Raw genomic sequence first — 16,096 nt, 5'->3', positions numbered from 1 at the left:
TTCATATTGAATGTATGAACACAATATACAATCAGCAATGTTTGATGAAAAAAAAAAAAAAATCAATTGATGCCTGACCCGAAATACATGCAACTTACATTAAACACGTAGATGTACACGTAGCTGCAAAAAAAAAAAACCAAACAAACAAAAAACAAAGCAAAAAGTGAAACAAAAAATACCTTCCCTTCCTGCCCTCTTACCCATTCCCCCCCCCCCCCATGCAGTACTAGGGCCCCTTCTCATATGTCAATCTCTGCACTTCTACAAAATATTTTTAATCAATCAAATGCCAGAATAAGGCCTACATTCATATCCTGTTATAATACAAATGTATATAATAATATCATCTCAAAGCATAGGCATTATAACCATAAGAGAAAGTAACAAACTTAATCTCAATGAGCTACCTAACAGTCCAACAAAAAAATCTGCCCAATACTTATCACGCATGTATTTCAACAAGATCATAATGTCCTATCGTTATCTTTTACTATCCGACATTGCAGAAATAAATGGTCATAATTTTCTATTTCTTGATTACAAAAAGAACACAAACTATTTGCTACAAACCATATTTTAAAAGTTGCTCTTTAGTGTACACACACACACACACACACACATGTAATCATATATGAGTGGCCAAAACACGTTCACATTATACTGTTAGGCCTTTTATGACTCTAGATTTGCGTCTAATAGGCTCTACCACAGAACTTACAAAACGCCATTTTTGTGAGTTGTAGCTTCATGGTACATGTATTACCCCTTAGATCTGTATGGGGATTGCCGGTAGAATGTTCACCAACCAGATCATCAGACCTGAATACAGCACAAAAAGCACCATGTGATAACAGAGCTTATGGTCACCATGCACAACAAAACACCCTTGACGACAAGAACAAACGGAAGTAGTGACAACAGCATTAGCAAAGACACTACACGCAATCAAAGTGCACAAATCTAGGAACATTTGTTGCCTTGAAATTGCTTTATATCTAAAACTATTATGTTACATACATGTACTACTATGTCTTTGTATCAATTTGTTACATATGCTGTGTTGGCCTTGCTATGATTTTGTCCAAATTTCGTTGCTTGTAACTGTTTGCTTTTTGTCATTTTGCATTTCAAGGCCCGATAGAGACCCATGTAGAGGTCTAAGGCTTGGTAGTTAAAGGCAGAAATTAACAAATCCACAGTATCGCATTTGCTCTATTTGTGTGTGTGTGTGTGTGTGTGTGTGTGCGTGTGTGGGTGCAGTTAGAGACCCGAAGAATCCTCTAGGGATGAAAAGAAATGAAATGACTGAAATGAAATGAAATTAAGTGAAATTGAATTTATCCATCAAACAATAACATCGATAACAAACATGAAGTAGTCAAAAGTATTAAAAAAAAAACATTACAGTTGGTAAAAAGACACAAAAAACACCAAAAAATAGCAAACAGGCTAGTCAGAGCCAGTCCTTTCAATAATATAATTACATTAGTATTTGCTATATTTACAGAAGTAATGTTAGACATACATTGTACATATTTACAAGTTTTTATCGTGAATCATTCAGATATAATTCGATCAATACTTGGATTCAATTAGATATCATCAGTACACCACGGATGACGCTTGTGTGAGCCATGGACACATTGCAGACTATTTTAGAATGCTCGTCTTGTTCATTGTGCTTTCAATACAAAGTGAAAAGGTGCATTGCTCAGGCATTATTTCTATCCAGCAACTGACATGTGATGCAATCTTCGACCTTGGATTCATGGTCTCATACTTGCGACAGTTTGCTGATTGCGTGATGTCAAAGTTTGTTATTTCTTTCGACCTGTCAATCTTATTGCGAATCCTCACATAGTTGTCATGCAATTACGTTAAATTGGTGTTGCAAACTAATACATTTTTCTCTCATCATAATTGTTTTTTTCAAACACTTTTTCCTCTTTTTTTCGACACGTAATTTCCAGGGCAAATCATTTTTGTTGTTGTCGCATGAGCAAGCCCACAATTTAGATCTGCCGTATGTTGGTACAAAACTGAGTTCGGTTAGAGACATGCTCGCTTTAATGTGGCACCGATTCTGATATAAATCTGCTCTCATTTCCGGCTTCTGCGGTTTCATAATTATATAGATGTGATAATGCACGCAAAGCGATTTGGAAGAGAAAGGAAGTAACAGAATCCAAGGTGAGATCTTTCACCATTGGCATTGAAAAAAAAAAGAAACAACGAAATAACTAGAGCACGGTTTACAGACAATACAGTGTTCCTGTAGGGTATTTCCAGATAAAGGAGAGAAGATGAGTGAATTACAATAAAATTAATCGCGTTAATGTACAGTAGGATATTCCACCGGTAATCATTCAAATATGTCGCCATGAGTATTTCTAAGTGGGATGGGTGATTCAATGAGAGTTAGAAGAAACGTTGATTATCCACACCCCCATCAAACAAAACGAGTGGTCGGCCCTTTGCAGAAACTTGTGAACTTTGAATTTTTCTGATAATGTGAACAGATTCAGACGAAATTATGCACATCGTCTACTGGTCAGTGCTGGTCTTGATGAGTAGATTTGCGATGGCTTGTTCGTGACAGTTGCGTTGTCATGGTAACAGCAAAAAAGAAAAAGAAATCGGGAAAACGCTCGTCACCAAACAGCAGATAACTGAGATTCAAATGCAGTGATATTTTCACGTTCTTTGGCTGGTTAGTTACTTTAAACCTATACTATTTTAATTCGAATTCTGAATGGGGCACGGTGTATTTCCTTTGTTTTGTCTCTGTTTACCAATGTAATTGTGCAGTTAGTCTGTGCGCTTTTTACTGATTAAAGGTAACTGTATAATTTTAATGCGTTTTCCTAAACTTATGGGCAAGTTATCATGAAAAAATGGTAAGAACTTTATTTTGATATTTTTCAAAAAGAATAGAGAGCCGAATATATATATATAGCTACACGACTTTGTTACTCAAAACATCATAACTGATCCCTTTACATTAAGCAGAAAGAGTCAGAAACTTCCTTCTACGTATTGTATTACTAAATGGAAAGTTATACATCGCAATAATTTTACGACCTGCGAGTTGGGTCTTAGAAGAATGTAATCACAATGTCCCCACGCTCACGTGGTTTAAACCACTGGAGCGTGGGGACAATTGTCACGCTTCAATACGTCTTCTGATATTTACCGTATGTCGCAATTCCAGAGGAATCTGTATGATTTCGAATAGATAATGTTTTGTTTCTCTTACAGTTCTTCCGAAATTTCTTTTGGTCAACGTGTATAGTCATGGGAGTGACATGACGTGTGTAACAAAACAATGTGTATCTCAGGAGCGCTTCGTGCCTGAAAAAAACCCCACTGAAACAAAAAAGTATAATAGGAAGAACGATTGATTAGATTCTTGTAAAGCTTATCATGTCAGAGGTAAGGCAAAACACATTCACTGATCACAAAAATATAACCATTGGAATAGTGTGATCAGATGGTAATATTCATCAACAAAAAGTATTGTAGAAACAAACAACTTATCTTGTGTGTTCTGAGGTGAATAGTATTCTTTTCTAAACGCGTAGATTATGGGTGTGATGCTACCACGAAAGAGATGTAAAGAGGTCTTCGGTGTAAGTAGGGCCTACTAATTACATGTAGGCCTACGTTATAAATGCATGTGGTCCTTCACTTTATAATTGAACGCATCCCCTGGTGTTCATCTTCCCAGACAACAACACTTACAGAACATATCGAGAATGTATGCATCTAACGATTTCATGGGAAATGCATTTCACAGCACATATTTAGCTATCTTCTGCATTAGTAGCACTCGAAAACCAGAGGCTATAAATGAAAAAAAAAAACAACAACAGAAAACCAACAACAACAAATGCATTATGTCTAACAAAACAGAATTATACATGATATCTAGCTTGGATGTACAACAGAATGCTACTAGCATAGAACATGGCCGTCGATTTATCAAAAATGAAAATCTATTTAAATGAAAATGCTAGAGAAATACGATGAGACCTACTTAAAAGCAAGCCTGTTAAGCGTAGGCCCTAGTAAAAATCGAGTGTAAAGAAGAAAAAAAAAGTATGGAGCACAAATACAACTTGGGACCACTCTACAGAAAAAAACAAACAAACAAACAAACAATAATACTCGGGGTATAGAAAATTCTTCTCAAATACAATTAAAGGAGAACAGAATAAATCACATCCTGCTGACAAATTAACGGTTGTTATGATACCAATATTGACATTAGTGTAAAAGTGCGATTGAGGCGTTCATAGAACTACATGTGTATATACATTAGGGTCCTCAGAAAATAAGGGGAAGTACTGGGAAAAAGAAAATTATCAAATAGAATGTTGATGAACTAGCATAAAAATGCTGTCTTGACTTACATTTATCGGATAATCCATTCTACAGTATACTGAATTCTGAAATCCCCATAGACTTAATACACAGGCCACCAGGTTCCCGTATGGAACGGGATAATAACGATATACAATTAACATTTGACTTCTGCGGGAGAGCGTTCCAGTATATAACAGCCCTGTATATACTTTTTTGTTTTTTGGATATTGTTTTTTTCCGAAGATTGTTCAAGTGCTTGGGAGGTGGTAAGCGTCACATTAGCGGGATGAATAATTATGGATAGATTTGTTGTTGTTTCTTTAACATAGTAGACAAACATCAGGAAGTTCATTGGGGGAAATTTGAACATGAAAATATCTATACTTTACTCTATTTAAACAGATGTGTCAATTTTAGAATTCTCTGTGTGTTTTTGTTTTGTTTTGTAAAAATCGTGTGAGTGAAATAAATACCCTGCATGGTTAACTACAGTATTCTGGTAGCGCGTTTTTGAAGAAGAAGCGAATCAATCAAAACATTGGATGAGGTACTCCGTACTAGAATGCCATGGTTGAGATTTCGGGAATTCATGTTTGAATATATAGTTTGTAGTATAATGTGAGTGGGAAAATAGTAGTGTGTCAGCTTGTTTGGGGTTTCTGTGTTCCTGGACAAAATGTGCTTTCGAAGTTGATGTGAGTTTTCCAGGATAAATCGCTATCGATGAGAAGTCCTAAAAACTTGGTGCTGTCGACCTGGATTAGATTGATGCCATTGATTTTTAAGTGGTCAGGAACAACTTGCAAGGAATTGCTGAATAGCTGAACGATACTTGAAATGTGTTTTATCAACATTGAATGATAAGGACGAAGTTATAGCCTTGTCTTTACTCTTCAATTACTGTGAAAATTCGGACAATAAAGGGGCATTTTTAGAGCAAAATAAACCAATGAAAATGTGCCTGATAAAATTATGTTTAGTTAGTTTCGAATTCGACCAACCAACTTAATTGGCTACTTAAAGCAAGATCACTAAACAAAAGTTAATAAAAGAGAACACATCCTCAGATGTGTTGTTAGTCAGAATTAGTACGAGTGCATAATTCATGTTTTCAAAACAAGTATGATATAAGTAAAGATGTAACAAATATTAAAACCTCTCAATGGTCTCCAATTTTTTTTTTTTTACACAACATAAAATCCCATCAAAGACTTAATCTGGCATACCGTTAAATCTCCCGCCTTTTTAGCTCACCTGAGCCAAAGGCTCAAGTGAGCTATTGCGATCGTCCTTCGTCCGGCGTCCGTCGTGCGTCGTACTTTTTACATTTTCATCTTCTTCTTAAAAACCCCAAAACCGATTTTCACCAAACTTGGCAGGTAGCATCCCTAGGGGGTTAGGAACTCAATTTGTTAAAATGGGCACCATGCACCACCCAGGGGGAGGGGGTGGGGAGGGGTCCTAATGGGGCCTAAATTGTACATTTCATCTTCTTCTTGAGAACCCCATAACCCATTTTCACCAAACTTGGCAGGTAGCATCCCTAGGGGGTTAGGATCTCAGTTTGTTAAAATGGGCACCATGCCCCACCCAGGGGGCCCCCAGGGAGGCCAAAATCCCCCAAAATTAAGGAATCTTTAAAAATCTTCTCCTCTAGAACCAGTGAGTGATAGAGCTAAGTTAATACTATGACTTAGTACATTGATAACTGTAGTTTCAAGTTTGTTCTTGGCGGAATCAGGGGTACCCCCCTTGGGACCCAGGGGAGGGGGTGGGGACGGGTTCTAATGGGGCCTAAATTGTACATTTTCATCTTCTTCTTGAGAAACCAACCGATTTTCACCAAACTTGGCAGGTAGTATCCCTAAGGGCATAGGATCTCAATCTGTTCAAATGGGCACCGTATCCCACCTGGAGGGCCCCAAGGGGCCCAAACCTCCCAAAATGAAGGAATCTTTAAAAATCTTCTCTAGAATCAGAAGTGATAGAGCTATGATAATACTATGAGTGAGTACATTAATGACTGTAGTTTCAAGTTTGTTCATAGCAGATCCAGGGGTGCCCCTCTTGGGGGCAGGGGGGAGGGGTGGGAAGGTCCAAATGGGGGCCTGAATTCTACATTTTCATCTTCTTCCTGAAAACCTCATGATGGATTTTCATCAAACTTGACAGGTAGCATCCCTAGGGGGTTAGGATCTCAATTTATCAAAATGGGCCCCTCCCAGAGGGCCCCAGGGGGCGCCAATCCCCCCAAATTAAGGAATCTTAAAAAAATTTTGGCCCTTATTGTACATTTTATCTACTTCTTGAGAATGCCTGGTCAAATTTTTGTAGAACTGTGAATAATTTAGATTAGTGACTGCATGAATGGTGAACTTGCGATACTCAGGTGAGCGCTAGACCCGCGGGTCTCTTGTTGTTTTTAGAATATGACGGTGTCTCATATTATGGAGTATAGGCCCTACATTAACATTTATTCGGAAATGGTTGTTAAGTCAGCGAAGAAAGAGCAAAACGATCGGGAGAAAAAAAAAAGGAGCTGAACATCAATCGTGACAAACGCTTTGCAGTCAACAACCTGCCCTTTTTCATATTTTTGGAAAGTTTGGGTTTCAAAATATCTCAAACCTCCGCTTCTCTAAAGCCATTACGAACACTAATGGGATTGTATGTTTGCAGTCAAGATAACGCCCAAGTATGTGTTTTATTTGAACTGTCTCATATATTGGAGAATTTCACCATGCTGATTGGCGCTCGGAAACGTATCATAATCTGCTCAGGTCAATGGGCTGCACTTACTGCAAATTACTTCCTAACCCTCTGATATGATGACTCGTTTGACGTAACGGGAAGTTCAGCGCGAGAAACGTCATGCCACGCGCGCCCTATTCTAGCCAAAAGATTCACATCGATCTATCAGGCAAAGAAGCACGATGAACTGATCTTCCATCTCACAGACGAGTATCACTCTCGTGCCTAATGTGTCGGGGGTACGGCAGGCCACACGTTGAATTTTCGGACTTTTATGACTAAGCGGTCCTCTTGAAGGAAATCGGGAAATACCGTCGGTCTTGGCTATTGGATATTGCAGGCTGTGATCAGACGCCGACACTCGACTTTGTTTGTGAAACACATGGCCGAGGACTAGCTACTCATGATGAGAACACTGGAGAGAAAGAAGAAAATCTGCCGCAAGGAGTCCACGATTAACACATCGGGTCTCGTAAGTGACCATGTTTCGTTTTAGGCCCGACGTCACATTTTATTGCAAGTATTGTAGAATCCTTTTCAGTCCCTGCAGATTCAATGTTTACGCTTTTATACACTTATACTAATTTCATACATGGGATGAACCATATATGCCAATTGGTTTTGTAGTTGTTGTTTAGATCTATCAACTATTGCGAATTTCAAACTGTGCCATCAGTCAAAGTCTACAGACAATTATTGAGTGGATATTTTCTTTCTTATTTCAACTTCTTCCCTGCTTTTTCTGTATGTTTTTGCCAAATAAAGAAAAATTAATCGTCATGCCAACGTCATTCTACACAAAATTAAGAAATATTTACTTCGAATTAGGTGTGAATAGCAGATAATTCTGTGAACCTGATGGAATACAACAGGGAGAAGGAAATGATGAACTTCGATATTATTATTATGAACTTTGTGAATATACACCGATACAAAATAAGAATATACTAGATGAGGTCACTGTGATAGAAGTTCCACTCACCCAGAATGCGCCAACACAACGCCTTACTTGGTAGGTCACAGTGGCAGTGGCACATTATGGTAAAGTCTTAACAAGAGACAAGCAACGTATCGAGAAGGGGTGGGATGGGGTGGGGTGGGGAGGGGTGGGGTGGGGAGGGGGCACGGAGGATGAGGGCGTGGTAGCGACTGTCCGTGACGCGCGTTAATTAGCAGGCACTGAGGCTCGGAAGTGAATGAGTGCCGACACTTACTCATCTGTCAAGCAGTATGAATCATATCGACAGTGAATACTGATATCATTTTTTCAATTTTCATTACATTAATGTCTTAACTGAATTAATCGGCACATCACAACGGTTACGTCTGGCGAAGAAACCGATGATTCCTGAAAGTGAAAATGATTTTTAAATGGTTGCTCTTATACATGTGTCTGAGAGAACGGATGAATTCATTTGGATCTGCATATAGCTAAACTTTAATGGTTTTATTTTCTTCTCTCGCTTCGTGCATTTGAAAGAGGTCATACAGTGCACTGTGATTGCGGACATCAACATACAATTCAGCGAAATTATCACCTGTTCTTCACAGTATCACCCATGATAAATCTAAGTTGACATTAACGGAGTTTTAGACAAGAAAAAAAATAGGTGTGATGATCAACCAAATATCATCACATAGAAGATCACCATTAAAACTTGTAATTTTTTTCGGAAATTATGGCTGTGATGGGATTGATCAAATTGTAGGGCCTGGGGCGTTCGCCTTCTTAACCTGAATATTGACTTTTGGAAGAACAAAAGAGCTACAAGTGAATTGGGTAACATGACATTTGTCTGCACATGTGCGAGCTTTTAGCACAAAAAATACACGTAGGATAGAATCATTGTAATTGATTTACTTCATTACTTTTTTATTATGTACTCAGAATATGAGCTATTATGTTCGTATAATGAAAGGGCCTGACATTAAAAGCACGCTTAGTAAGGCATGTATGCGCAATGACGATAGCACCATAAAACACAGAGTGACTGACTGCACTCATTAAGGAGTACTTTTCACCCTACATGTGATACCAATATGCATTCAAGTGTCTATAGATGATCTTTAACGATGTCCACACTTAATTCACGTGTGTTCTTTATGAATTACATAGACCTAGCTGTCACTTAACCGTGTCTCCCCCGATTACCTCAAAATACAAGAGTGTAGTTTAAACCATGTTCTTTCTGATTTCTAAAGTGTTGTGATAAACCCATGATTTAGAGAAGATTTGATTTGGATTTTTTTTTAATCTGTCGCAACGCTGTAAATTTGTAGCCTATACATAATAGTTAATGCTTCAGCATGTAGTGACACCCGTCATCAAATGGCCAACCAGAGATTTAAGTATGATATAGTCAGAACTATACACCTCGAAAGAAACGTTGCATATAAGTATTATTCAGTTTAGTGAATATTGATATCAAAATGAGAGAGAGATAGAGCATGGTCATAATCAAACTTTTTCAAACAAAAATTAAAGTGCATGTTCATTAAAAAAACAAACAAAAAATATCTGCCACATACCATGCCGTCCAAAAGCAATCCAGTCTTTTATTGGGTCCCAAATTCGAAGTAAATGCCTCAGAACAGAAAAGACAGAGCGAGTTATCGAGTAACTGACACGGACTATGTAGGATTTGTGTTTTTTTTTTTTTCGGTAAAGGAAAAGTACATTCCGACATTGTTTTAAGGCAGAACTACACTGCAGACTCGTGTAAGCCAACATGTTATGGTTTGTATATAATTGTATACAGGTACAACACCAGAATGAGAAATGTGTTAGTTATCTAGTTTTATGAACAGAACTACAGGAAAGGTACATTTGACTTCTAACAAAGTGTCGTCAATATCAAGCTATACAATGTATTCAATGAGAAAATATTTGATACGAGAGAGAGAGAGAGAGAGAGAGAGAGAGAAGGGAGGGGGCAGTTTTAATCATTACTTCAATGGTCGTAAACCTAGATAACTTCTGGACAGTGATATGGGTATAGTTTGACAGTCAGAATCAGGTTTTGTTGTAGTTAATAGCTTAAATTGAAATCGTAGAAGAGACTGAATGAATAAAGCATATGTCAGTGACGGTTCATGCTATTTGTGATCATGTGTCGTGAATTCTGTATTCATGCAATATCGATGTGTTCGGAACGTTTGTGGGAACACAATGGGCAAACTACACGACAATTATTGACGTGTCCTCCTCACTTTTATTTTCTTGCAATCAATATGGCGGTTACGCAGCTCACGGAAGAGACTCTGCAGGACAGGCGGATCAAAACAGACGAAAGGGAAAACTTCAGAAGGTGAGTAAAATACACGTCTGAAGGTAGTGTTGTTGTGAGTAATACTTGCAAGTAGATGTCACATCAGAATACCGGGAGATGGAGGGAAGAAAATTGAACACTATCTGTGTGAAGGGTGCATGATACATTAATTGCTGTCTGGTTACAAAACACAATATGAAGGTTTCTCACAGTGTTTTATACAGTTAACACTGGTCATTGCCAAACTAGTGTGAGAAGTCTTAAATCTACTCCCTATAATCTTTCTAAAATCTTTCTAATCTTTTTTTTTTAATCGTGGTATATAACGACAGTGGAGAAAAGTCAATTAGGATGATATTTTGCTAACAAGTTTTAGCACACAAATCTAACAAGCGAGCTCTTTGAAGTTACGAGTTAGATTTACAGAAGTCACTGAGTTATGACATTAACAGTCAAAGGATGGTTAGAAACTGGTGATGATGATATCGTTTGGATCTGGGTAAAAAGAGAAATTACTTTGAAATGCATTATGTCTGATACCCCATAGTATGAATCATTCAATTAGATTTGGGACAAGAGATTGAGACGGTCTTTTGTCTTTGACTCCTAACAATCGGAACGCGCCGGGATTCCATATTCCTCTCCCACATTATATATAGGCGTATAGTGGTACAAAATCGCCTCCCATGGACCTCGCCACAGGAAAGACAATCATCGTCGTTGTTTGCGGTCACAAATAGACAAAATGAAAAAGTCCCACAGATAAACTGAGTTCCCCTCCGTGTAAGCAAGGAGGTATCAGAGAGTTCTCTCATACCTCCTTGGTACAAGCAAGTACTGTATGTCCTGGCGGAACAGGTAAATGATGTTAGGCCTTGGTTGTGATAACACAACAAATCGTTCGAAGTTATTGTTTTTAACAACGGAAAGTTGGAAAATGCGATAACTGCCAAACCCTAAGAAACGAGAGATTGCATCGTTTAGAGTTCATCGTGTAATTAAAGCATGATTCCAACACAAAGAAAACGCGATTGTTATGGACACATGGGGCTGTTTGAGATGACTTTGTCAGTCAACAGTGCATTACAAACATAGGAAATATCGACAATGCAATCGCACGTTTCCTCTTGGCGGGCCATCCGTCGGTCACATTCCTTTTCTATTGGTGGGATGCTTTTCATCAACTCTTTGAATACAATCATTATTATATTCAGCTGATTAGTATTCAGACAATAGTTCCATGACCTCTTCTATGTCAGTTTCCTTTTCAACCGGTGAAATATATCTCACAATTATTGTTATCTCTCCTGACTCGAGTTCCATCAAGACCTGCATAATTTAGCCTTGCACACATTTAGGATAATGACACTGATTTCTTTTTATTCATATGAAGTGTGGAAAGAATGTTTACTTATACAGTATGTCCCAAAAAATATTACAAGCGGATTTTCGCACTGATAACACCCAATATGATTAAACTGTCCGAATGCTACCTCAGGGTCTTAAGATATAACATCTCAGCTCTAGTTTGCAGAAAACTCCATTCAGAGAAATGTGGATTCCTGTAAAGCATGTCACGAGTCTGATTCTTCCAAGTTTAGCACTTGGATGCTCTTGGAACTGCATATCAATGTGTAAACACAATAGACAGAACTTGGAGGGAAGAGATTCCTGACATGCTCTACGAAATTCCTCATTTCTCTTTGACCACGGAAGCAAATCGAATGTGGTTTCCTGTAAGATGTGGGCAATGAGTTATAGTTTCATACCCTGAAATTGTATTTGGATTGATTCACTATTTTAAAAGTTATCATTGCGAAGGGTCCCGTTGTAATTTTTTTTTTTGATATATGGTATATAGCATTATAGTGACATGCATAACCGAGAACACTCATTCAAGAAATTATGTTCATTATGTGTGCTTTTAGAAATGGCTAGAAATACGTTTGCCTTTTGTGAAATGAGAATATACCCAGAAAAGAAGTGCACGGTTGTAACAAAATATGACACAAATATTACGTCCCTGTTTCACACACACACACACACACACACACACACACACACACACACACACATACTCGTCTTAGACCTCCCTGATCTGAATGTGTAGCACAACGTCAGTCTTTTAAGAAAAGCTGCAGTCTCTCTCGTACTCTCTGAGATGCACCTGTCAAGTAATACCAGAAATGATTTAGCAGTAGTGAGTGAGTGCCAACACAAATAAATAAAGTACACAATATACTGTACCACATTACAGTAACATGATTGAAACTACAGGTCTTTCCATCACAAGATAACTCACTCAAGGGGAAAGCCTACTTTGATTATAAAAGCATGAAAATAATGATGAACAAGAGATTGGGGGAAAAAAGTTCACGAACTCGGATGAGTAAAGTCGAAGGGTCATCTGACGCGGAGTTTGTCATCAAGATTTATTTGGAACATCAGATCACTGTCATGTTACCTGCGGAAAATTCTAAGTTATCATTATTTTTCAGTTATCATTATTTTCTATAACTGAGCAGATATTAGATTTTATGAGGTCCCGTCCATTTCCAGCCTAACCGTTCACGATGGTGGTCTTCTGCGTTCAATTATCTCTCTCAGTTACAGGAAAAATATCTACTGTACTGTATATTTATCTTATTTACGTGTTTTGTGTATGGATTATTAACTGCACAATAATATTGTTTATGCTTACCTCCATGTGAAATGATTTATTAACATATTAATTATTGCATTTGTTATTCTTTATATCTGAAATTTGTATTGAATTTGTGTTTGATTGAGTGCAGAAATAAACCAAACCAAATCAAAGATATAGTCGTGTATGTTTGTATGTGTCTTCACCACCATGAAATTACCCTGAGAGCAAACGAGTTTCCTTCCGTGATCGCAGTGGATGCCAAGGTAATTTAACAGCAGTAGCACGGCATGTGTTCCCTGTGCACTCTTTGGGGAACAAATAGGGACAAATTATTTTTTCTTTTCATGTTCCTCGTTTGTGGATAACAAAACTTCATGAAACTTCATGACGCCATGATAACAGTAAGGCCGCAGAAAACAGCAAAGCAAGTGAATCAAGAAAGTTAATAATTTTACCAGATTTAACTTTATTAACATAAACACACTTGTTTAGTTGTCTACGGCATATTTATAAAACTAAATTGCCTTTACAGTACTAAAGTTTTCATCGATGTGCGACTGCCAATGGGGGAAAAATGGAATGTGAAACTTACAGGGTTGCAGAATGCGAATAGTAATTAAGACAAGTTTAAATGAAATATATTTTGATTCCATGGTGGAAACTCTCTCTACTGGTAATCAAAGTGCCTTCTTTGTTAAATTCTTCACTTATTTGGCCAATCCCACTATTCATACATGCACCAAGGTTTATTTCCGTTGTCAGTTCATGTTCTGACTTAGAACCTAAAGTCCATTCATCAATTCCAAAATCGTTACCGTTGTTACTGGAGTGTTATTTCTTGATAATTCAAGTACCTTTGATCATAGTGATTTTATACAGTTTACAAATGTAGTATTAAAAAAGACAAAATCCGTAATAAACACACGACCAACTGCTGACAGAAGATTCAACTTGTACTAGTATATTATTTTATTTAACACAGACTGACAATATCCTTTTCCCAACATTTTCCCTAAAAATGAACAGAGGTGTATGTTGAGTGGGAGCCAAAAATATCTATGTGTCATCCCAAGTCACGATATGTTGTCTACCGGTAACAAAACGAGGGTCTCACTCCTCTCTCTCCGTCTCTCTCTCTCTCTCTATCTCTCTACTTGTTTTGCCATATTACTAGATTTTTCCCCATTGTTAATTTTTATCTGGTTGTTGTTGTTGTTGTTTGCGGGTTTGCGGGTTTGTGTTAACGGCTGTCGCGCATCTAGCAACAAGACGGTGTAGCATCGATTGTTAGGTAGTCTTGATCTCTGAAACTTGCATGACATAGGAGCGCGTTATGTAGTTGTGAGTTTGCTTTGTGACTACAGTATTTGGCGTTTTCTTCGACATCTATTCCATTCTTGAATTCTTTTCAGTATGCCATACAACTGATCTCATTATTTAATCATCTACATTGTTGTGACCTCTGACTGGCTTAAGCCTCTCTCTACCCGTGCTGAAGAACCTACAATTAGCGCACGTTTGGGATCAAAGAGGGAGGAATGGACAGTCGTTCTATTATAAGTGCTCTGAAGAGACCATTGCAATTTGAGCTTAATATGTTCAGAATATTTGCCCAATGGATCCATCTGCACTGTTTTTAAAAGTAAATATGTCATTCATACCGTAAAGTTTTTCATGCAATTCATTGCTTCTGGGCCTTTTGGCTAAGATCATGTGTAGTGTCATGTGTATCGTAAGTGTCACTTATCTAAAATGATCTTAATCATTTTCTGAATCCTTGAAATGTAATTATGATCACGTGTCATGCAATGACGAAGTAAAATTGCCAGGTACCTGCGAAAGATACACTTGTTCTACGGTGTTGGAATGTGGCTCTGATGTGTCTTCAAAAGACAGAAGAACAAAACGCCCCTAGATCTGTGCAAGATAATGTTAAACTAATTTGTACACAGTAAATACGTTGGGAATGTCATCGTATATCTCTATATACGATGACATAGTTCATGACCCAAGAATAAAGAAGAGCAAGAGAGCTCTACAAATGCCATTTCTCAGACAGTCGATATTCATAAGTTGTATAGGAAAGTGCACTCAAACAAGAATTCATAGGGAAGAAACAAGGAGGTTAATGTTTTCGCTGCATTGATTCAAGACTATTACAGATGCATGATAAAGATATTACATTTAGACCATACAAGGACGCAGCGTATGATTAGTCTGGGCATCAAAGGGGGTACGCAACGTTTCATTTAAAGAAGGAATACGGCCCAGATCATACGTTTGCACTGTGAAGTGCATCAGATTTAAGATGAAGAGAAATCGAAAGGAATATGACTGAATTTAAAATTTGTTGTAGAGCTGTGGAGCTCATGTATCACGGAATCGATGACTGAGATTTATGCAGTACTTTCACGATACGTTACGTGAGCAATGCCAATGTGCATCATTCATTTTCCAGTTATGCAAGTACTATACTGTTGTTTGTCTAGTTTTCACTATGTTTTTGTCATGGAAATGAAGTTGCCCTAAGGTCTACACCAATCATGTACTAATAGTCCCAAAGTCTGAATGAATTATCAAATATCAACTTGTGTATACGCTGCGAGCCACTTATACATTATAGTGGCAGGCTATATTTCAGATGCTTTCTTTGCCGCTGTTTTTTTTTTTCTTTCCGATATTTTTTCAGATATTCGCTTAGCGCGACATACATTCGACATATTAAATCATCTTCGATAGCCAATCAGTTCAACAGGCATGGTATAATGAGAGAAATACATGCTATTGTTTTACCACGCAAATTTTGACAGAGTTCCTTGATCGGAGCACAAACTCTTCCCCTCGTAAACATTGTCCAAATCGTGCCGAAGCTAGGATGACTCAATGAGTCACTGAGACAGCTTCAACTCATATCCGCCTGCCAATGACACGCACGGCAACTCCTGACGGTTTAAAAACTGCGAATCACGCAATGCCTAAGACTCATTAAACGTTCTGTTATAATAAACCATTGAAATATACTCGAAATTTCTAGATAGGTTTCCTCCTGGTCTGGTGTCAT

At 37.8% G+C, this 16,096-nt stretch overlaps 1 protein-coding gene across 1 annotated transcript in view; it reads left to right on the top strand.

Annotated features, from left to right (window-relative positions):
- The first annotated feature begins 7,463 nt into the window (after positions 1-7,463).
- Positions 7,464-16,096, top strand: part of LOC139713449 (protein TAMALIN-like) — a 32,872-nt gene continuing 24,239 nt past the window's right edge. The window contains exons 1-2 of the mRNA XM_071625178.1: positions 7,464-7,591; positions 10,366-10,427. Coding sequence (XP_071481279.1) covers positions 7,523-7,591; positions 10,366-10,427 — 131 coding nt within the window. The 5' untranslated portion in view covers positions 7,464-7,522. The remainder of the gene's footprint in view (positions 7,592-10,365; positions 10,428-16,096) is intronic.

This window comes from Diadema antillarum, unplaced genomic scaffold (genome assembly GCF_040938485.1).
Source record: "Diadema antillarum isolate AM-2024a unplaced genomic scaffold, OU_Dant_1.0 seq00001970_RagTag, whole genome shotgun sequence".
NCBI lineage: Eukaryota > Metazoa > Echinodermata > Echinoidea > Diadematoida > Diadematidae > Diadema > Diadema antillarum.
Note: the sequence above shows the minus strand (reverse complement) of the source record. Positions and strands in the feature narration are given on the sequence as shown.